A 23,659-nucleotide genomic window follows, 5' to 3' on the forward strand; every position below is an offset into this window, starting at 1 on the left:
CCATGAAACCAATGATCTAAGCATTAATTCAAAGGCGTTAGGCATGAAAAAAAATCTTATTTTTTTTTTTAATATTTATTTATTTATTTATTTATTTATTTATTTATGGCTGTGTTGGGTCTTCGTTTCTGTGTGAGGGCTTTCTCCAGTTGCGGCAAGTGGGGGCCATTCTTCATCGCGGTGCGCGGGCCTCTCACTATCGTGGCCTCTCTTGTTGCGGAGCACAGGCTCCAGACGCGCAGGCTCAGTAATTGTGGCTCACGGGCCCAGTCGCTCCGCGGCATGTGGGATCTTCCCAGACCAGGGCTCGAACCCGTGTCCCCTGCATTGGCAGGCAGATTCTCAACCACTGCGCCACCAGGGAAGCCCAAAAAATCTTATTTTTTAAACGTTACTATATTGACAAAAAAAAATCACTCAAGTTAAAAGACATGTCAAACTGAAAAAAAAAAAACTGCATCATATATGAAAAAGGATTATGTTAACACTACTATGTTAAGAGTCCAATAGCTCAAAACATATCAATGGAAAAAATACTACTACCACAATAGGAAACTTGGGCAAAGACAGAAACAGAAAATATATCAAAGAAATCCCAGCAGTGATACAATTTAAAAAACAGATAAACACAAGAAACCTAGCCAATCAACTAGTAAGGCCAGCTTTTCACTCAAGAAGTCTTCTTTGAAGGTGCAACATCAATAGAATTTTTTTAACGCAAATTGGAAAAAGGAGAGTTCCAATGTTTGCCTATCAAATGGGTAAGAATACAGACACACCACACTGGGGAATGTAAAAGCAGGTATCTCCAGCTTTTTGAAAGTTCACTTTATGCCACTTTAGCTTTCATGAAAGACCTACATTAGTACCTGTTTTGGCTAACCAAAAGAAATCCAAAAAGGATTTTCACTTTCACAGGAAAAAGAAGGTGAAAAGCGTTTGCAGCAAGCTGTTACAGAAGCAGCGCACACCCTGAGCAGCAACAGTGGCACCGGAAGTGCCACTCAACATCAAGCCGCCACAGCAGTGAACTATGTCTGTAAGCATCTGTGCTTTATCTCAATTTACTTTGTGCATCCATTAGCAAGATGTGTCCTAAGGTAATTGCTTCTTCCCCTTATGCCACCTGGGCTTATGAAAGGTTTCAAAGGAATGCTATACTTCTGGATAGCAGGGGAAACCTGTATACATAGTAATGTCAGATCTAAGAGATAGCCTAAGGAAATCATATTATAAATTCATCTTGTGTTTGTCCATATTTTAATAGCAGCACTATTTATAATATTAAAAGAAAATCAGAACCAACTAAACATTCAACAATGGGAAAAAGTTATGGTATATTAATATAACAGGATAGTACATAACCATTAAAAGTAATGAGATACATCTATATTTGCTGAAATGAAGAGATGTCTAAGATACCCTATTAAGTGAAAACAAAAACAAATAGCAAAGTTGCAGAACTTTCTATAGAGCATGATTCTGGTTTGTATGCAGTGCCTATCTCTGTTTGCTGGGAAAATGGGTGATCTTCACTTTATTCATACATTTAGGTTACACTGACATCAGAAAAATAGGCGGCTATTCTCATTTTTAGAAATTAGAAAAGCAATAACTACAAAAACTCTCACAAAATCCAAATACCAAAAGTTATTTGACAAGTACTAGGAGTGTAGGTTTTCATTAGAAGAGAAAGTAATCATGCAACTCTGATCAATTCTTTCAAACTTTGCACTCATGATCTGTTAAATTATCTTGAACAAAGTGAAGGAGAGAAATGAATGAATGGCAACACCCAGGACAAGTGTCAAATCTAAAAAATTCCTGAATCGTTACTGAATTGTGCAGGAAGTTAGTATTACTAATAAAACCATCAACATTTTCAAACGACAATGGTTACTATATTCCTATAGTGAACAAAAATCTTCCATTAATAAGATAAATTCAAACATTAACAAAACAGCATGCCATTAGAGAATAAATCCTAAACATCTTTCCTTATGAAAAGGATATAAATTATGTTAATGTTTTACACATGCAAAAATTAAATCAATTAAGATGGGAGGAAACTCCAAAATTGAATACAAACAGAAATAGATGAATCTTATTTACATTACACTAATAATATAATCTGAGTTTTTAATTCCACTGCTTTTACAGAGTACCTCAACTGTCTACATTCACTGGAACATATTCTAAGGACAAAAAAGAAATGCAAAAATTTGAACTTTATTTAGTGGGTTTGTTATTGGAACTGGTAGTGGAACCAATGTACTAATTCCAAAACTATTTAGTATTTATTGTAAAACAGCAAATGAATAAATATATTGATGCTGTTGGGAACCATGGTTCTTACTCTGAAAAGAAAACTACAAATATGGAATGAGGGAAGGAATGGAAGGAAGAACATTGATATTGGACTAAAACTGGAGGCATCAGTAAGAATTAATTATTTAAAACTGTGTGTGTGCGTAAATAAATTTCCTCTCTTCACGGACATGAACTAGAAACAGTAAAACCCTAATAGCAATTAGTATACCTAACAACTAGATCTTGGTATTTTGAATACCATTCCCCATAAAGGAACCAGGGCTCATTGAAAAAAATGTCTGATTTCAGTTCAGTGGGTGAGTACAAAGTGCTTGGAGCATTTTTGTTGTTTCAGACAGTAAGGGCTCAAAGACCAATGATGTTCAAGGACGGGAACCAGCTTAAAGTGGCTCCCATTAGCCAAATCTGTGCATCCAAAAGAAAATGATGATAATGGTTTACAAGGTAAATTTAAAAAGGAATGAGTCCACAGTGATACTAAAATAGTGATATTAAAAATATACAGCTCAGGCTTCCCTGGTGGCGCAGCGGTTGAGAGTCTGCCTGCCAATGCAGGGGACACGGGTTCGAGCCCTGGTCTGGGAGGATCCCACATGCCGCGGAGCAACTAAGCCCGTGAGCCACAGCTACTGAGCCTGCGCGTCTGGAGCCCGTGCTCCGCAACGAGAGAGGCAGCGACAGTGAGAGGCCCGTGCACCGTGATGAAGAGTGGCCCCCGCTCGCCGCAACTGGAGAAAGCCCTCGCACGGAAACGAAGACCCAACGCAGCCAAAAATAAATAAATAAATTAATTTAAAAAAAAAAGTTAAAAAAATATATATATACAGCTCTATTTTACAGAATGCCAGTTAATAAATGATAAATGATTGGTATAATTTTTTAAAATCACCATTGTGGAACCACCAAAGAAATAAATGATTCATGCAAGTTAGACTAACAATGGGTGTTAAAACCAGTGGGTGAAAGGCTGGTGGGGAACAGGATATTCAGAGTCTCAAAGCATCATCTCACAGATTAATTACACGGGGAGGGAAGACACTCTTACAATAAAGAAATCCGGCAGATACTTCCTTTATCAAATAATTAAATCTGAAATTATCAATAATGGGACGTAACAACATTAGTGCCTCCTAATTTAATTGCTAAAAAGGACACAGCATCTATGTTTAACCTAAATCTATGGAAACAATTAGCCAAATCCAGACTGTGGGATAGTCTACCAAAAACCTAGCTAGACTTTTCAACAATAAAGACAAACAAAAGCTAAGGAAGTACGCTTGATGAAAGAAAGGTACAGAGAAATGACAACTAAAAGCTGTGTCAGATCCTTAGTAGGATTCTAGTATTTTGAAAAAGACTATACGGGATGTAACTGGGATAACAGGGAAAAGGTTAATATGGACATTATAATATTATTGTTATCAATATTAAATATCTTGAGTGTGAAAATATCCTGAGTATTATGGTTTTGTAGGAGACCTCCCCTGTTCTACCCTGGTGTGTTAAGTATCACAGTCTGTACTTTTCTTTCAAATGGTTCAACAAATGGGGGTGGGGGAGGTAGAGAATCAGAGAGAGAGAGAGAGAGAGATAAAGCAAATGTGGCAAATTGTTAACAAGTGGTGAATCTAGGTAAGGATGTCTGGGTGTCATTATACTAGTCTTTCAGCTTTTCTGCAGGTGTATTATTTTTTTAAAAAGCTGGGGAGAGAAAATGAATGCATACTGGGTCCTATGATCTCTTACAAAATGCAGGAAAACAGTGAAAAGAAGAGGCAGCATGCAGCCAGATTGTTACTTGTGTTTTCTCTGTTATTACCATGATGATGCTGGTTTCTTTTTTCTTCTTCTTCTTTTTCTGTAAATTTAATTTGTATGGTCGCAGGACACTCTCACAGTAACTGGACACCCAAAGGATAATAGAAATAGTCTGAAAGCGGAAAAATTGCAAATTCATCAATAAGGATTACACTCAAGATATCTATCAAGAACAAAGATTATGAACTAAACAAATTCTGTGCAAACAGCTCTTCTATGCAAATCTCTTCAAGTTCTCTTGTAACTCTCCACTCTCTAATTTCTACAATCACCACATTGATCCAGGTCTTCTTCATCTCCTACTCAGAATACTGTCTTTATTCTTTCTTCTGGCTCTCCCAGCTCTAAACTCATCCTCTACTCCAGTGGTCCCCAACCTTTTTGGCACCAGGGACCGGTTTTGTGGAAGACAATTTTTCCATGGACGGGGGGATGGTTTGGGGATGATTCAGGCACATTACGTTTATTGTGCACTTTATTTCTATTATAATTACACTGTAATGTATAATGAAATAATTATACAACTCACCATAATGCAGAATCAGTGGGAGCCGTGAGCTTGTTTTCACTTGCCACTCACTGATAGGGTTTTGATATGAGTCTGCAAGCAATTGATTTATTATGGTCTCTGTGCAGTCAAACCTCTCTGCTAATGATAATCTGTATTTGCAGCCACTCCCCAGTGCTAGTATCACTGCCTCAGCTCCACCTCAGGTCATCAGGCATTAGATTCTCATAAGGAGCACGCAACCTAGATCCCTCACATGCGCAGTTCACAGTAGGGTTTGCGCTCCTGTGAGACTCTAATGCCGCTGCTGATCTGACAGGAGGCAGAGCTCAGGCGGTAATGCAAGTGATGGGGAGCGGTTGTAAACACAGATGAAGCTTCGCTCACCTGCTGCTCACCTCCTGCTGTACAGCCCAGTTCCTAACAGTCTGTTAACAGACTGGTTAACAGTCCGTGGCCTGGGGGTTCAGGACACCTGCTCTACTCAGTCCAATTTTCTTTCACTTCCTTGCAGGAGATGGGGATCCATTAACATCCTTTTCACTGAAGTGAAAAGTCCAAATTCCTAGGTATGGAATCCAAAGGTTCTGTAAAATATGCCTCTCCCCACCCACCTCTCCATCCAGATAAGATACTGCCTCACCTGCAAACCTTAAATTGTATATGAAGAAATCTCCCCAGTTGGTCAGCACATATTCTCCTTTGAATTAAGTTAGGTGTTTACATGTCTTCACCTATGCTACAGTGTATGCATGTACATATATACATGCAATTATTTCTCATTCACTCATTAAGTATCTCTTAGGCACTTAAAATGTCACCAAAACAGAAAATATTGCCTTCAGGAAGCTTACAGACTAGTAGAAAAAGAAAGTAAACAAACGTGACAAAATAAACGGAAAAAAGATAATGGATTATGAGTGTTGTGATCCTCTTCTTTCTCTCTCTGGCTAAAAGAAAAAAAGTGTTTTGCTACATCAGCTCCTGGATTCTCCTTCATAATGCAGAATGTCAGCAATTAGTGAACAGCAGCAACAAATTTAGAAAGCTGGCAGAATTAACTTAAACTACATAATAGTTGAGTCAAAAAGGAAAATGAACAGAAGAGAGCTAGATTTGCAGTGAATCTGAGGAATCTTTAGAGATTTGTAAAGCAAATTTCAAGAAGTTTTACCCTAGCATTATGAATGAAATTCTCCCGATATCCTTGGAAGGAATTAGTTCAGAAAATTGAAATTGCTTTTCAATTAACAAAAGGTGGGAGTGAGGGGTTAAATTACAGGCATAAGGTGCCTATTACCTGTTCATTTTTGAAAAATTAATCCTGCATACAATTAAGGAAAATTGAGTTTTTCACAAAGAGAACAAAAACATACCTCAACCAAGAAGACTAGATTTTCTAAAAGAGTAGGATGTGTTTTCAAGTTACCATCTTTAACTTCTAAAAGATCACCTTTACATTTACTGAAGACATCTGAAAACAGAAAAATATTTTATGGTTTTATTCAGCTTTTGTTTCAATGTTATTTTTAGGAACACAATGCACAATCTAATAAAGAATAAGCAAATATAAAGATTTAATCCAGAAAGCTCCCCCACCCCAATGAAACAAACACCAAAGAATATCTATTTTAAGCTCTTTATTTATTTTTTTAAAGTTTATTTATTTTATTTATTTATTGCTTTTGGCTGCATTGGGTCTTTGTTGCTGCCCGCAGGCTTTCTCTAGTTGTGGCGAACAGGGACTACTCTTCGTTGTGGTGCGCAGGCTTCTCATTGCAGTGGCTTCTCTTGTTGCGGAGCACAGACTCTAGGCACGAGGGTTTCAGTAGTTGTGGCACGTGGGCTCAGTAGTTGTGGCTCGTGGGCCCTAGAGCGCAGGCTCAGCAGTTGTGGCGCAGGCTTCTCATTGCAGTGGCTTCTCTTGTTGCAGAGCACAGACTCTGGGCACACGGGTTTCAGTAGTTGTGGCACGTGGGCTCAGTAGTTGTGGCTCGTGGGCCCTAGAGCGCAGGCTCAGCAGTTGTGGCTCACGGGCTTAGCTGCTCCATGGCATGTGGGATCTTCCTGGACCAGGGCTTGAACCCGTGTCCCCTGCATTGGCAGGTAGACTCCCAACCATTGTGCCACCAGGGAAGCCCTATTTTAAGCTCTTTAAAAAGCCACATAACTACTGCTCTATTGTCTTCAAAACATAAAAGGCAGACTTATAAATTATATATTCTAGGGTCTAAACACCAGCTACGGGGACTTCCCTGGTGGTCCAGTGGTTAAGACTCCACGCTTCCAGTGCAGGTGGCCTGGGTTAATCCATGGTCAGGGAACTAGATCCCACATGCATGCCACAATTAAGAGTTCACATGCCACAACTAAGGAAGCCCACGTGCTGCAACTAAGGAGCCTGCGAGCCACAACTAAGGAGGCTGCCTGCCGCAACTAAGACCCAGTGCGAACAAATAAATAAATAATTTAAAAAATAAATAAATAAAATAAAATATGGGATAACTGTTTAAAAAATAAATAAACACCAGCTACGCCTTTCCACAGATAGGCCATTGGCACAATAAAAATAAGACTTCAAGTGGATGGTTTAAAAGAACTTGTGCCAAAAAAAAAGAACTTGTGCCATTATAGACTAAAAGACCAATGTGCATGGTAGAAATGAACCTTCATAACAAATACCAGGTTTATTCTCATAATCTTGATCATCTTTTAATTCTCAGTCTTCATTTGAGCAACAAAATAAAAGACTTTTTAGGCTCCTAAAAAGAAAGACCCTTATAGATTTAAAATGCACAATAATCTATAATGGAAAAGAATCTGAAGCTGTACACCTGAAACTAACACAGTATTATAAATCACCTATAGTTAAATAAAATAATAATAATTTTTTTAAGTATTTGAGAGAGTTAAAAGAAAACGCATATGTATATTCTTTACCAAATAATTTCATTGCTAGGAATTTAACTCCAAGGAAATACTCAAATAAGTACCCAAACAATTGTGTCCCAAGATATTTATGTCAGCATTGTTATGCATAATATATTATGTACTCAGAGCATATAAATAAATCTGGTACACTGCTACAATACTGTGGAATATTATGCAGCCCTTAAAGCAAATGGGGTGTGTATATAACTGACATGGTAAAATGTCCAAGATAACAAACAATTAAAGCCAGAAAAGCATGTATTATACCCTCTCATATATTTTTAAAAAAATCACTACTATGTATTTCCATACACACATGTATGACTGTTTGGTGGTATGCAGAAATACAGACTCAACAGCACATACCTACTTACCTCTGCAGGAATGGGGCTGGGAAGGGGAAAAGACCATACCCACTTGTGTACTGTTTTACAATAGGTGTCTACTACTTTTGTAATCAAAACTTTTTAAAGTTAGAAACAAAGTCTTTAAAAATACCAAAATGTGTGCATTATTAGTTTTCAAAACCTCTTACAAGTTTCTATGAAAAAAGAGCTATTGTCAGACAATCAGATACAATATGGGAATCCACAGTAAGACCACTTACCTTTTAACTGTTCTAGTAAAGACTTAAGACTATTCTCTACTCGTTCCTGGATCTCCATTGTATCCTCTAAAATTGAAACACAATGAAAAACTTTCAATTCAATTTTTAGTAAGATAAAGAAGCAAGACCAATACCTGGAAGCATAGGCAAGGACATTTTCTTTTCTCTTAAGACCCACAGGCCTCTAAATTCCATTACTGAGAGAAAGATGAAGGACAAGAAAAGGAGAAAAGGAAAGAGAAAGGGAAAGAAAAAAGGCAAAGAAAGGTATTAATTACCGTTCTGCCAAAAGCACTACCTAAGATTCTCTAGGAGGACCAGAAATCTACGTGTTTCAAATACTCTAAATGACAGGATCCACAAACCTTATGACTTGGGAAAAACAAAACACAAACAAAAAAACATGACCTATATGGTATTTGTGACTCTCGCTGGGTTGACAGCTCAGAAAAATATCTTTTCTCTACAAAGTTTAGGCCTTCTTCTTTCTTTTTTTTAATATTTATTTATTTATTTTGGCCGCACCAGGTCTTTGTTGTGGCATGTGGGATCTTTAGTTGCAGCATGCAGACTTCTTAGTTGTGGCATGCAAACTCTTAGTTGCGGCATGCATGCAGGATCTAGTTCCCCAACCAGGGATCAAACCCTGGCCCCCTGCATTGGGAGCGCGGAGTCTTACCCACTGGACACCAGGGAAGTCCCTAGGCCTTCATTTTTAAGTAAAGAATTTAATCTGATACAAATGAAGTTATTTATAAAACAGAAACAGACTCATAGACATAGAAAACAAATTTATGGTTATCAAAGGGGAAAGGGGATGGGGGAGGGATAAATTAGGAGTTTGGGAATCGCAGATACAAACTACTATACATAAAACAGATAAACAACAAGGTCCTACTGTATAGCACAGGGAACTATATTCAATATCCTATCATAAACCAGAACGGAAAAGAATATGAAAATACATGTATATATATACAGGCATAATTGAATCACTTTGCTGTACACCAGAAACTAACATAACATTGTAATTCAACTATACTTCAATTTTTAAAAAATTTTTAAATGAATGAATGAAAAGAATTCAACTTGAAATCCAACAATATTTCAACAAATCAAGGATTTCTTCAAATTTTAGCCCTAAAAAATGATTTTAAATATGGAACAGACTTAAAAGTGGGAAAATGAGGGAAAGGGAGTGAGTGGCATTTAGAGGTGCGGGGGCAGGGTGTGGGGGGCGCAGCAGGGCGGATTAAAAAAAAAATATGGAACGGAGTTAAGCTTCTAAACATTATTTTGTAAACTGTTTAATGGACTTTCTTGTATAGCAAACCAGACATTCTAGAACAGCTTCCAGCTCCCATCTCCTCCAAATTTTTCCAAATATGTGAGGTTATAGATATTTTGTTGCATTTACTAAGTTTTCAGTGACAAAGACCCTGTAAATACACTCATGCAAGTATACACTTACCTAAACCATTGATGTCCAGCTCATAAATATCACTAACAAGATAAAAAGAGCTGGTCTGACACTGAGAACAGCCAGAATTAAAGAATCCAGCCATTCTGGTAGGTACAGGACCAAGGAAAGGATACTGGAAAGGAAAAAAAGTTCTTTAAATGTTCTTTAAATCCACTGAAATTTAAATTCATAAAATACAAAATGAGAAAACAAGGAACTGGATAAAAATCTATCTCCATGATTAAGTTACAAAGCACTGATCAGCAAGCTAATAATAACCAAATCATTATGATGAAAACAGAAACGCTGTATTAATTTGTTGACAGGTATTAAAAAGTTTACCATCGCAAAAAAGCTATTTTGCTTTTCCTCACTATCCAATTTGGATATTGAGGAAGCCTCTGCAATTCCCCAAGTTTAAAAAGTTTGTCTTTTTCCTGTAGATGCCATAAAGTGGGACAAAATACTGTTCTTTACTACTCACCCATCCCCAATTCCTATTTTCAAAAAGACAGTCACATATTATTGCAGCTTTGATTATAAATACGCACTGATGATACCTGAATGTCCTTCTCAATAAATCGCTTTCCCGTCTCCAGGGCCACCTCCAGCTGTTGAAGGAGCAAACGGAAAATATCAATCCGGGAGGATACTCCATTCTCAGTGGTCTTCTCTGAGTTCTCTGGCCCAACAGAATGGTTAAGACTTGGAAGTCCACTGATCAGCCTCAAGGTTAAGGAACGGATTCTTAACCACATTGTCTCCTCCTCCAAGGAAAGTTTCTTATGTTCTTCAGAAACATCCCTTAAAAAGAAACATCCGCAAACCATCCATTTTATTCATGTTAACTTTAAAGCTTTCAAAGTTCACTTTCATCAGTCAAGACGCCTTTGAATGGGCCCAGCTTTCATTTAATAGCTGAATGATCTTGGACAAACCAAAACAGTCCAAGTCCCCATTTCGGTATCCATAAAATGGGGAAGATAACCTACCTAACAGGTCGTTTTCCCCTTACGTGAGATTCATTTTTCTGATGATAAAATACATAATACAAAAAATTCAAATGACAGAAAAGTAAAAAAATAAAAGGAAAACGGGCCCTGATAACCAAGAACCCACAATATTTTTTTTTTAACCACCAAAATGGTTTTATTTTTGACACTGCCAACATGCACAACAATGCATTACTTTGGTTTCCTTAAACATTACTTAAGTACACATTAAGTGGTGAGGTGGATGGACCTAGAGTCTGTCATACAGAGTGAAGTCAGAAAGAGAAAAACAAATACCGTATGCTAACACATATATATGGAATCTAAGAAAAAAAAAAAAAAGGTCATGAAGAACCTAGGGGTAAGACGGGAATAAAGACACAGACCTACTAGAGAATGGACTTGAGGATATGGGGAGGGGGAAGGGTAAGCTGGGACAAAGTGAGAGAGTGGCACGGACATATATACACTACCAAACGTACAATAGATAGCTAGTGGGAAGCAGCCGCATAGCATAGGGAGATCAGCTCGGTGGTTTGTGACCACCTAGAGGGGTGGGATAGGGAGGGTGGGAGGGAGGGAGACGCAAGAGGGAAGACATATGGGAACATATGTATATGTATAACTGATTCACTTGGTTATAAAGCAGAAACTAACACACCATTGTAAAGCAATTATACTCCAATAAAGATGTTAAAAAAAAAGAAATATATGTTTACATTTAAGAAATGTAACACATTAAAAAACTCCATAAATATAATTCTTTCTCAATATATTTTCCTGCTTTGTTTCACATTTCACACATAAATAACATAATCTACAAAGTCATAAATAAAACTATTAACTCTTAAGACCTAAAAGTATAGGGCTTCCCTGGTGGCGCAGTGGTTGAGAATCTGCCTGCCAATGCAGACGACACAGGTTCGAGCCCTGGTCTGGGAAGATCCCACATGCCGCGGAGCAACTAGGCCCGTGAGCCACAACTACTGAGCCTGCGCGTCTGGAGCTTGTGCTCCGCAACAAGAGAGGCCGCGATAGTGAGAGGCCCGCGCATCGCGATGAAGAGTGGCCCCCGCTTGCCACAACTGGAGAAAGCCCTCGCACAGAAGCGAAGACCCAACACAGCCAAAACTAAATAAATAAATAAATAAATTTAAAAAAAAAAAAAAAAAAAAAAAAGACCTAAAAGTATATACAAATTTTGGAACTTGATAAGAATGTCCTTTTTCTGATTTTATATAAATAACAACATGCAGTATTTGCAATGTTTTTTAATTAAATGAATGACTTACAATAAAAACTTTTATTGTCTCCCAACCAGTTCTCCCTATAATAGACCTTCAGTGCACTTGGTAAAGATGTCATGTATTTAAAAAGTCAAAGTGGTCAAAAGACTAGATTTTTAAAATAGAACAGAAGGTTGCCATTAAATATTGTTAAGCCTTATTAAAATCACTTCCGTTTGTCTGAAGAACAAAAAATGCTACCAAAGAGTATATATGCTTGTACTATTTTTTTTTTTTTTTTTTTTTTAATTTTTGGCTGCACCCCGCAGCATGTGGGATCCTAGTTCCCTGACCAGGGATCAAACCCACACCCCCTGCATTGGAAGGTGGAGTCTTAACCACTGGACGGGATTTCCGGGGAAGTCCGTATACTATCATTTAAATGGAAGCTAACAAAGTCTTAAAAAATCAGATTAAATTTGTATTAGTCTTGGGAAAAACATTCCATTGAGACTGCGTTATAGGAACAGAATCCATGCTATCCTAAGTTTTCCAGAATTTATTTTAAACCATCACTTCGATTAGTTAAAACTTTCAGGGTAAAAATGACACATAAAAATATTCTTGGGGGGCTTCCCTGGTGGCGCAGTGGTTGAGAATCTGCCTGCCAATGCAGGGGACACGGGTTCGAGCCCTGGTCTGGGAGGATCCCACATGCCGCGGAGCAACTGGGCCCGTGAGCCACAATTACTGAGCCTGCGCGTCTGGAGAGGCCGCGGTGGTGAGAGGCCCCGCGCGCCGTGATGAGGAGTGGCCCCCACTTGCCACAACTGGAGAAAGCCCTCGCACAGAAACGAAGACCCAACACAGCCATAAATAAATAAAATAGTGTTTAAAAAAAAAAATTTATAAAAAAAAAAATATATATATTCTTGGGGGCTTCCCTGGTGGCGCAGTGGTTGAGAATCTGCCTGCCAATGCAAGGGACATGGGTTCAATCCCTGGCCCGGGAAGATCCCACATGCCGCAGAGCAACTAAGCCTGTGCACCACAACTACTGAACCTGTGCTCTAGAGCCCGCGAGCCACAGCTACTGAGCCTACGTGCCACAACTACTGAAGCCTGCGTGCCTAAAGCCTGTGCTCCGCAACAAGAGAAGCCACGACAGTGAGAAGCCTACTCACTGCAACAAAGAGTAGCCCCCACTCACCGCAACTAGAGAAAGCCCACACACAGCAACAAAGACCCAATACAGTCAAAAACAAAAACAAACAAACAAATAAATAAAAAATCCCCCCACCAAATATTCTTTAAAAAAAAAAAGTTAACATAGCAACCCTGAGGCTATTATCTTCAGAAGGGCCTACTTGCAAGGTTGGCCCTTGCCTGATGTCTGGGAACCTAGCAGGTGATGTCTGGGAACCTAGCAGGCCAACCATTCCCTAAATGACAAGAGTGGCTCACCTGCCTAGATTGTTCATACAAATTATGTGGTTAAGGGTGAACAGTGCTTTCCTTCTGGGAGTCTGAAATGTTGGTACAAGCTAGACTGAGGGTGCCTACATCACCAGCCGATGAAAACCTTGGGCACCAAATCTTTAATGGGCTTCTCTGGGCAGAAATATTGCACAGAAATACCACATTTTTTGCTGCTGGAGAAAGGAGCACGCTCAGTATATTCCTTCGTAGGAGGGCGAGAACACCGGAAGTCTGTGCATGGAGTTTTCCAAACTCCACCTGTATGTCTTTCCCTTTGCTGATCCTGTCATGTATCCTGTTGTTATAAAAAAAACTTAGTTGTGAGTCCAACTACATGTAGAATCCCATGAGTCCTGGCAAATCACTGAATGTAGTCTTGGCAGCCCCCAAATTACAGCATATTCAGAACTACCTTGTATACATGTCTCTGCATACTTGTGCACTTATTCCTTAGTTTCCACTTTCCTAGAAGTGGTTCTGCTGAATTAAATGGTACACAGCCTTTTCAATCTTGATACATATAACTAAAATTCCCTATAGGAAGGTTATATAAAGTTTTACTGCCATGTAAACTCACAACAACCACTTTCCCATAACCTAGCTGAGAACAAGGATTAATCTTTTTTTATGTGATAGGTTAAATCTTCGTCTGATAGATTAAAATACAAATCTTTAGGCTTCCCTGGTGGCGCAGTGGTTGAGAATCTGCCTGCCAATGCGGGGGACACGGGTTCGAGCCCTGGTCTGGGAGGATCCCACATGCCGCGGAGCGGCTGGGCCCGTGAGTCACAATTGCTGAGCCTGCGCGTCTGGAGCCTGTGCTCCGCAACAAGAGAGGCCACGATAGTGAGAGGCCCGCGCACCGCGACAAAGAGTGGCCCCCGCTTGCCGCAACTAGAGAAAGCCCTCGCACAGAAACGAAGACCCAACAGAAGCCATAAAAAAAAAAAAAAAAAAAATACAAATCTTTATTGCTGTAAAGTACATTTCTTTAATTTCCTATTAAACCCTTTGCCCCATTTGTTTTTCATTTATCTTCTTCTTATTGATTTATTGAGTTCTCTGTATATGTGAAGGATATTTATATGAAGAAATTGACCAATTCACCAATTCTCTGTATATGTGAAGGATATTAATATATATGAAGAAATTTACTAATTTACCAGATACCTCTAGAACTTGTTAACAAATTTACTTCTATATAGAAGACTAATATTTAGAGGTCAAATCCTTTGTTTCCAGATCTGATGTAATGCTGAGAAAGACTTTCCCAACCATTTAAAAATATTTTTTATATTTTCTTCTAAGTTTTAACATATAATCTTTAATCCATCTGGAATCCGTTTTCATGTATGCTGTGAAGGAGGAATTAACTTTTAGATTAACCAGTAATCTCAACATAGGGGTGAGGTTTTCTTTTCTTCCTTTGGCTTACCTATATTTTCTGATCCCTATAATAAAAAATGTTATTATATATACGTAACATATAATATAATATATAAAACTCTTAAATTCATCTTGATTCTTTAAAAATAAATTGCTTGGGGTTAAATTCAAGTTACCTGTCTTTTGGATCCCAGCTAAAGAAAACATTTAAGTCTCTGTTGTCTCGCAAGGCTTCCCATGGAATGTCATCTTCTTCTGGCCGAAGATTCATTGACTTTATACTTTCTGCTAAGCTGGTTGATCTGTGATAATGAAAATTTATTTAAGTATTATTCAATAATAAAATAGTCATGAAAACATGTTAGCCAAGACTTTGTTTTACTAGAAAGAGAGAAAAGGAAAGAGTGAAGAAAGGAAGGCTTTAATATTAGGAACTAAAAGCTCATATAACGTGAATACAACCAAGCAATGGTTCTGGCCTGCTACACAGTAAAAGAAAGGCATCTGGAGGCCCAACCAAAATAAAGTTCATCAGCATTAATTCCTGAAATCCCATGTTTGCAGGGTATGCGGAAGCTTGTAAACATAATATGGGCCAGGGATGATGACCACGGCCTAGCTGGTTTCTGTATGGAACCTGGGATGGTGCTGGCAGTACCCTATCATTCCCCATGACAGGCACCTTCCCCTTTCTTCCCTGTTCCCTCCTACATTTTTCTTTCCCATTTTTCTTTAGCTTAAGCCCGCTAATGACACCCATGAGGCCCATTAATGGCTCTCAGCATCTGATCTAATCTCTTAGTTCCTTATCAGCTCTTGTGCAATACTTACACATTTGCTTCAAGTAGAAGGTCTAACAACATACGTTCAATACGGACTTGTGCAAAATGAAGAGAATTATTCAGCCTGTTCCTAAAAGCGATAAACTCTGGGATCTTCTCAAATGCACCATATTTGTAAGCTTGAATAATATATTCTGAGGTCTGGGAAGGAAAGACATCACCTTGGTATAAACATTTCACATGTCAGGCAACGAAGACAAACCTTGCCAGACAAAACAAAACAACACTCAAACTAAAATTAAGATGTTGAATCTAATCTTTAAAGTTCTTGGTCACCAAATAGAATATCAGCTTTTAAAAATGATATTTTTCTTCTATCCTATACTGGAGTCAAATGTCTTCTTCACTAATATTACTACTAATAATATTTAGCTGCTGCTACCACCACGTAGACTTTCTCCTAGCAGTTATGTTCATTTCAACAGGACTGAAGGTTTTGTTATACCACATCAGTCAAGGTTTTGGTTAGTGCCATTGTGGAAGGGATATTACTCCATGTTTTTCTGCATCTAAGATAAACTTTGTTTTATACAAAGGTTCCCAAAACACCAGAATAATATAACCATCCCACCACCACCACAAATAAAAATTACTGTCCTTCAGAAAAAAGACAAGCTGCTCCTTGGTTTTGTTTACTTCTGAATAATATATCACAAACATAGGAATATGTGCATTGCATCAAGATAGAAGACACCAAACAAAAGACCTATAAAAATTCATGTCATCATCCATTCTGAGGACAGAAAATGCAAAAATGTTACCTGTCCATCCAAACAGGTAACAGGATGTTACCTGTCCATCCAAACTACTATGCTAGAAAATCCCATAACATACACCACATGTGCTTTAATTAGATTAATACATATATACAGAAGAAACATGAACAGAGGCAAGATAAAGAATCCTAAACAGAAATTCTGGCACAACAGAAGAAAATCTCAGGGAAGAACATTTCATGGGTGTGGGCCTACGCCATCAGCATCGGAAGTCAGAAGGGCACCCTTTTGGTCTAAGTAAAGTACTAAACTCAAAGTTGATGTCTGCCCCCAAAGATCCTTTCTAGAAAAGACAGTCTTTTTGCACAGCCTCAGTCAGCTCTGCCCCCATCTCCATTATGACCGAATAATTTGCCCAATAGGAAAATAGGCCAATAGTCAACAACATACCCTCTGATACACAGCCTCGCAGGGTTCATTTCAGGCCGCGGGATTGCGCCACGGGCGCTAATTCAACTGCATTCGATGCGGCTTTTAAACCCCCATGGGACACCTCGGCGAGCTGTTTGCCTGCAGTATCTGGAGAAATTAAAGACGGACGGACACAAGAAAATTAAAAAGATTACTTGTGATCCTGCAGGTTTAAAGAAGGACTATCTGAAAAAGCTCAAGTGTACCTTCTAGCTTGATTAAAGGGCAGTGATACGCTCAGTCAAGAAGAGGCCAGGATACCCTAAACACATATGCCTATCCAATGGCCTCTTGGTTTGGAAAACATAGCAAGGTTTACCATCAGCCCTTGCAATAGGACCTTACAGTTTGAAAAAAACGGCTGGTTAGGAACATATGATCCAGCAACTAATCAGGATAAAAATTTGACTTTGGTGATTCCAATCAAATTTATTAATTACAGTTCCAAAATATGCTATGACTAAAGGAAAGAACTCAGCCTTACCAAGTGTAGAGGAAGTTTTAACTTCTGAGTGGTCCATGGAATACCACTTTAGAAAAAAGGCAAGAGAAAAATAAGGGGCCACAAAAAAGGAATGCAGTCCTTTAACAAACTAAGAAGGCAACTATAGTTCTCTGGCTTCTTTTTTTAAGATAGTCCTCCTTTAATACTGCAGTAAAGTATCACCGCAGAGCTAGAAAAGGGCCTGGGCAGCTACCAATAGGACAGACTGAGGAAGCACCATGATTTGAAGAAACAACGACCTATTGGAACTGCAGGCAAAACTGGAAGCCATGGGTACTTTAAAGACTTCTGAATATCAGAGAATGTTGTCTGTACCCATTTCTACTCATTTATGCACCAATGAGGCTATTGAGATCCCATATGGATTCCTGAAATGAACCCTGGTCACTGTAAAAATTAGCGAAATACATGGACATCAAACCCTTGAATAATGATCTTCATGAATACCTAAAATAGACACTTGGAAAGCCAATTTTTTAAAAAAGTATGAACATGTAAGTTACTTTTGGAGATATGTAAATCTAAACTCTAGTTTTTATATTATAAAACTCTATTCCAAATAAGATGACAGCAGACAACGACCTTTCCAAAAAGAAAACCCCTACATCGACGTCCAAATACAACTTTCAATCCCACAGCACAAAGCCTTACAAAGCAGATTTTCCATTTAAGGAGTAGATGTTCTTTCAAAGAGCTAGTTGGTAACTGAAATACATCAGTCACTCAAGGAAAAACCATCTGGGGGTGCCAAAAACTACCAAGAATAAAAGATGTAGAGCATAGAGCTTTAGCTTTCCAGAGACGTATTTCTAATACTATCAGAAGGTTTAACACATACAGTATAACACTACAATCATGATCTTTCTTAGCTTCAAACTCCTGTAGGAAACAGTCCACACCACAGTCTCCATTTTCCTATTCTGGGACTTGGGCTGGGCATTACGGTTTAAGGTATGTTTTCCTTGCTGTACTGTGTTTTGCTTTTACCTCCAGGACCTAGCCCCCTCCATGCTCTCTCCCCAATTATCTACTTTAATGTGATTAAATAGCTGTTTTCTTAGTTAGTAGTAATAAAAATAAATTTCAAGCAGAGAGTCCTAGTCTCAGATTAATAAACTGCTTTACTTTTATCAGCTTCAGCATCACGTACATTCAGATGAATTAGTCACTCCTGTCACACACAACCATCAGCAAAATATCAAACAAAGATACAAAAAGCCACTGAGGGCAACATGCCCTCTCAAATCACTCCTGGGGATCTCCTTTCCCTATTACAGTACTTTCGGTTGTTGTGTGTGTGTGTGTGTCTGTGTGTGTGTGTGTCTGTGTGTGCGTGCGCGTGTTGTTTTCAAAACACTTCTTCAGACACAGTATTTGTGGGAAGAAAAATTAAAGCTTGATTTTTATTAGTATAAAATAATGTGCCTTTATTGACCAACTCATGATCAATATAGTTCTTCTAGAATGCTGGATGATTGAAAACTGGAGTAAAACCAAACACCAGGCTTGGATTAATCCCTTATTTAATCCCCACATCCACATCAAGCTATTTGAGAAACAAAACTTTGAAAAGGATTCTTCGCTACATCAAATGTTTACTTAACCTCTTCCTTAGAAACACAGTAATCAGAGCCAGAAAAATGAGATTTGAAATACACTTTTCTTTTGATTTTTTCCTCAGTTAGTGAAACTTCTTGAAAACAGAGAAGGGCAAGCATGGATACTTTTTTTTTTTTTTAATTTTTATTGGAGTATAGTTGCTTTACAATGTTGTGTTAGTTTCTACTGTACAGCTAAGTCAATCAGCTATACGTATACATATATCCCCTCTCTTTTGGATTTCCTTCCCATTTAGGTCACCACAGAGCACTGAGTAGAGTTCCCTGTGCTATACAGTAGGTTCTCATTAGTTATCTATTTTATACATAGTATCAATAGTGTAGATATGTCAATCCCAATCTCCCAATTCATCCCACCCTCCCCCCTTCCCCCTTGGTATCCATGTCTATGTCTCTATTTCTGCTTTGGAAATAAGATAGTCTATACCAATTTTTTCAGATTCAACATACATGCATTAATATACGATATTTGTTTTTCTCAAGCACAGATACTTGAATATACAGTGAAAACTCACAGATTTATAACTCAACTGCCCACTTATGCTAAGAGATTTTAGAACCAAGGTCCTAGAGATGCCATTCTGACAGTGAACCCAGGCTAGCAGCTTCTGAGCAATATGTTCAAATGCTGATGCCCACTTCTGTTTCTCCCTGATCGGAAGCTAGGGCACAAAATGAGGTTTGAACAGAGATACAATCACTGTTGGGAAGTGGAGCCATGGGTGGAAAGGGATAGAGCTCAAAAGCCAACTGATGATGCAAAGATCACCACCCCGTGCTACACCAGCCCTCTACGCCATGACCTGAAGTGTGTCAGAATATAAGTATTGCAAGCTGAGAACAACAAACCTATATTCTATTGGTCAGAAATGCTTTTGCCCTGTCCCAGCTTTCTATTTAACACAAGCTTAAAGAATTAGATGGAAGATAAATTAGGTATAGCAGTCATATTTACAAAAGGGTTTTAAAAAAAATCCTCATGAGTGCTTTGCCAAGAAGAACCTTAGAAACCAGCTTCCTTGCCAAGTTTCTTAGTTGCTGTTAGACCATGAAAAATGGAACACTATGGGCAGATACCTGGCATGGTGAAATTCCAGGTGATGAGTCTTAGAAGCACATGAGAAGCAAGCAGGTAGTGTGACCACTGTAGAGATGCACCTTATCTCCACATATGTTCCTGGGTGGTTTTACATACCTCGACTGAGTAGAGACCATATGGTTTTTCCACAATAACTTCTGCTTAACTGACAAGTGCAGATCACATCTGCTTGCAGTGAAAAATATGGTGCAAATCCCATCCTTTCATTATGGCACATAAAAGCTCTATCTTATTTATTGTTACTTTAAAAAACATACTACGGACCTAAGTTTCTTAAAGTGTCCTGAACTTGGTCAATTTTATAATTGTAAGAAAAGATAAGTATACTCTTGATAAAGAACACGGTGGTTATAAACTTCAGAAATCAATAAAAGTAAGCGAGAACAACTGCTATCGCAAAATCATATATGGCATCCCAGGCTATACACTCTTATGGGCTATTTCTTATACCCTCAGAAAGTCTTTTAGAGATTAAAACACAGACCTAAGAGGCACTTCGTATTCTGCTAATACCCAGTTTTAAATGCACCTTCTCATGGATTCTATTAAACATACCCTTTCGAACAACCACAAAAACTCCTTACCTCTACCTAACAGCCTTGGCCAGTAAGCTATAGACTAAGGGCACGTGTGAGTACAGTGTGGTGCACCTTAATATGTGTACTTGTGACCCGAGGGAAGACGCTCTCTGAATCATGTTCTTTCAGCAGGCCAAGACCATATTAAAAAATAAAATTTTTTTTCACTTACATCTTTCTGGTTGGAGTGGAAAAACCTGAGCGCGAAGTTACAGGACTGGGATGCAGCAGCATACTGACCTAGGGATTCGGCGTATCGGGTCAAATGATAACTAGGTCGGAAGGAAAGAAAAAAAAAATGTTATACCTACACACCTCTAGTACCAAATACTACACTTCAAATTACTATGGTAGAAAAACAGCTAGCCATATGAAAAGTTAAAACATGCGGCCATAGAAATGATCTAATTCACAGAATCAAATTTTAAAAAACAGCAAAGTTAATTCAGTTTTGTGGGAGACCTAAAGCTCTATGCCATGCTTTCTTACACTCAGATGATTAATGGAACACAAGTTGTTAGAGAACAGAATATTGTCTTCCTAAAACAGCTCTACAGGACACAGAGAAAATACCCTTGATTCATCACAAAGAATAGTCAAAATACAAATTCAAAGGATCTCTGGGGTCAACATGTAACATACAAGTGTCAATCGCAACTGCAAGGCAGAAGTAAAGACTTGAAAACAATGTGTGCTAAGAAAAAGAGTTCAAAGTATATAACTGTTACCTGTATCTGGGGAAAACTTTTTTTTTCAACCATTTCTAAATTGTACAAATTTGAAATTACCACAAAATGCTGAGAAAGATAAAACTCTTTCTGCTTTGCAATGGGTCATAACAGGTGATTAATCTACAAAGCTTAATACCAGGAACAACTTTTCTGCTAAAATCAAAATGTTAGCGTTCCATATATGAGGACCCCACACTGTTGTAGCTGGCTGCTCATTATTCAGAGTATATACTACCAACCCAATGGTGTCATGCTGGATATGCTTAGCATCAAGGCTGGAATACAGATCCACCACCGGTTCAAATGCCCCTAGCATACAGTAGATTCGAACAAGCAGCAATTTGAATTGAGCATTGGAAGGGCTGTGAGTTAGTCCCTCTTCCAGCAAAGTCAGGGCCTGCCACACAGCGGTCTCATCACCTAGAACCAAAATATAACAGCATTATCCACGGACCTTGACAGCAAATGGGTGTTTCTCAAAACTAAAAAATAAAAACTAACTGACACCATCACCTCCCCTAACTATTCTAAGGATGTGGTTGGGTGGCAGAGAACAAATTTTAGATACACACCTGTAACCAAAATAGGGAATTTCCCTGAAAAGACAGTCCCTCAATAGTTACCTCAGTTCTTAAACCTTCATCTGCAAAAATGATGCAAACTTTGAGCTGCCAGGTCTTAAAGAGAAGTCTGGAATCTCACAGGATCCTAGATTCTGAGAAGAGATGGACTTCGAAGAACTAGAATCCACCAACCTTCCCAGTACAGGATTTTCTCTACAAGACCCCAGACAGATGCTTTCTCTTGACATCATTTTTCTTCCACATGTAACTCTACTAACAGATGTCAACTAATATTTGAAAAAAGAACTGCTCATTAATAACCAAACTAAAATGATACACTTTTTTGGCCTACTAAAATTCAAAACGTTACATGCATCAATATTCTTAAAGAAAAAGTAATTTCTCTTTTATGAAATTATCTGAAGAAAATAATATGAAATGCAGATAAAGCTTTATATACAAAAACATTCACTGTACTAATAATGGGGGGATGATTATGTAAACTATAGTTACACCCACACAGGGAAACACCATACAGCCATTTAACGTTAACAAGGAGTTTTTAACAGCAAGGGAAAATAATTATGCAATAATGATCAGTAAAACATACAGAATTCAAACTAGTATGAAGAGTTCATCTCAAGTATATAAAACATTCACAGAGAAAGAGAGAAGGAAATATGCAAAAATGTTAGTCTTTTGGAAGTTGGAAAAGCGAGATTAAAATAAACCATTTGCCAAATTTTTACAAGCTACTTTTACAGTTAGAAAAAACAGTTAAAATAAAAAGCTCCATGCACTGAGCTTTTAAAATTATATTCTATATGCTTTTTTCCAAGAGAAAAGAAACAAGACATAACCAAAAATTAGGGATTTAGATAAATATCATCCATAATCCTACCCAAACTATGCAAACCACCCATGATCTACTCAAACTACCACTGTGATTAATGTACTGCTTGTGAACTATCAATTATGTATACATAATCAATTATGTATTGATTACTATCAATTATGTATATATAACATTATTATGTAATGTATCAATTATAGCTCAGTAAAACTAGAGGAGAAAAAATGACATCCTTCACTCCCCATTTTATTTTTGCAGCACAATTTTACACAGTAGTAATCATGGCATACACCCGATTTTGTTTTCCCATGTTGCTATCTGGTCTTCACAATCATAATTTTATTTAATTCAACACTCAGTGACCTAAACTCTGCAGTAACACTAGATATAACACCCAGAGATAATAGTCATAGGTGGTTCCAGGCCTCAAGAGGTTCAGAATTGAGTAGAAGAGACAGTTGGACAATTATAGATAATAGATAATTTTTTTAAGTCCTAGTTATTCAAAGATAACCAGTATCAGAAATTTTTTTAAAAACTTCTTAAAGATCTCTTTTAAATGGAAACAAAATTTCAAAGTAAATAGTAAAAAAAAAAAAGGTTTAATTTACACTTCTAAACTATTAAACCCAACATTATGATGACATTTATCATCTTATTTTATTTTGCAAAATTTAGAATATAACTACAACTCTATGCCAAATCAAAGAGCATCAAGGGTTGATGAGGATTTGAGGGACAAAATTTTTAAAATCAAATTTTATGATATAACAAAATGATATAATAAAAAGATAAATAAATTCTGGGGATATAATGTACAGTATGGTGACTATAGATAACCACACTGTACTGTGTATTTGAAAGTTGCTAAGAGAGTAGATGTTAATAGTTCTCATCACAAGGAAAAAAAAAGTAGCGATGTGAGGTGATGGACTTTAAACT

General features: G+C 37.9%; 1 protein-coding gene across 3 annotated transcripts in view; it reads right to left on the reverse strand.

The window, feature by feature from the left end:
• NAA25 (N-alpha-acetyltransferase 25, NatB auxiliary subunit) overlaps positions 1-23,659 on the reverse strand; it is a 74,887-nt gene that overhangs the window by 10,703 nt on the left and 40,525 nt on the right. For all 3 annotated transcript variants that reach the window (XM_057525986.1, XM_057525985.1, XM_057525984.1), the window contains 9 exons: positions 21,541-21,721; positions 20,743-20,842; positions 15,572-15,723; positions 14,917-15,042; positions 10,218-10,461; positions 9,667-9,790; positions 8,196-8,261; positions 6,034-6,131; positions 4,151-4,261 (listed from right to left, as the gene is read on the reverse strand). In XM_057525986.1, the coding sequence (XP_057381969.1) occupies positions 4,151-4,261; positions 6,034-6,131; positions 8,196-8,261; positions 9,667-9,790; positions 10,218-10,461; positions 14,917-15,042; positions 15,572-15,723; positions 20,743-20,842; positions 21,541-21,721 (1,202 nt within the window). The remainder of the gene's footprint in view (positions 1-4,150; positions 4,262-6,033; positions 6,132-8,195; positions 8,262-9,666; positions 9,791-10,217; positions 10,462-14,916; positions 15,043-15,571; positions 15,724-20,742; positions 20,843-21,540; positions 21,722-23,659) is intronic.

The sequence above is a fragment of the Balaenoptera acutorostrata genome, chromosome 13, assembly GCF_949987535.1.
Source record: "Balaenoptera acutorostrata chromosome 13, mBalAcu1.1, whole genome shotgun sequence".
Lineage (NCBI taxonomy): Eukaryota > Metazoa > Chordata > Mammalia > Artiodactyla > Balaenopteridae > Balaenoptera > Balaenoptera acutorostrata.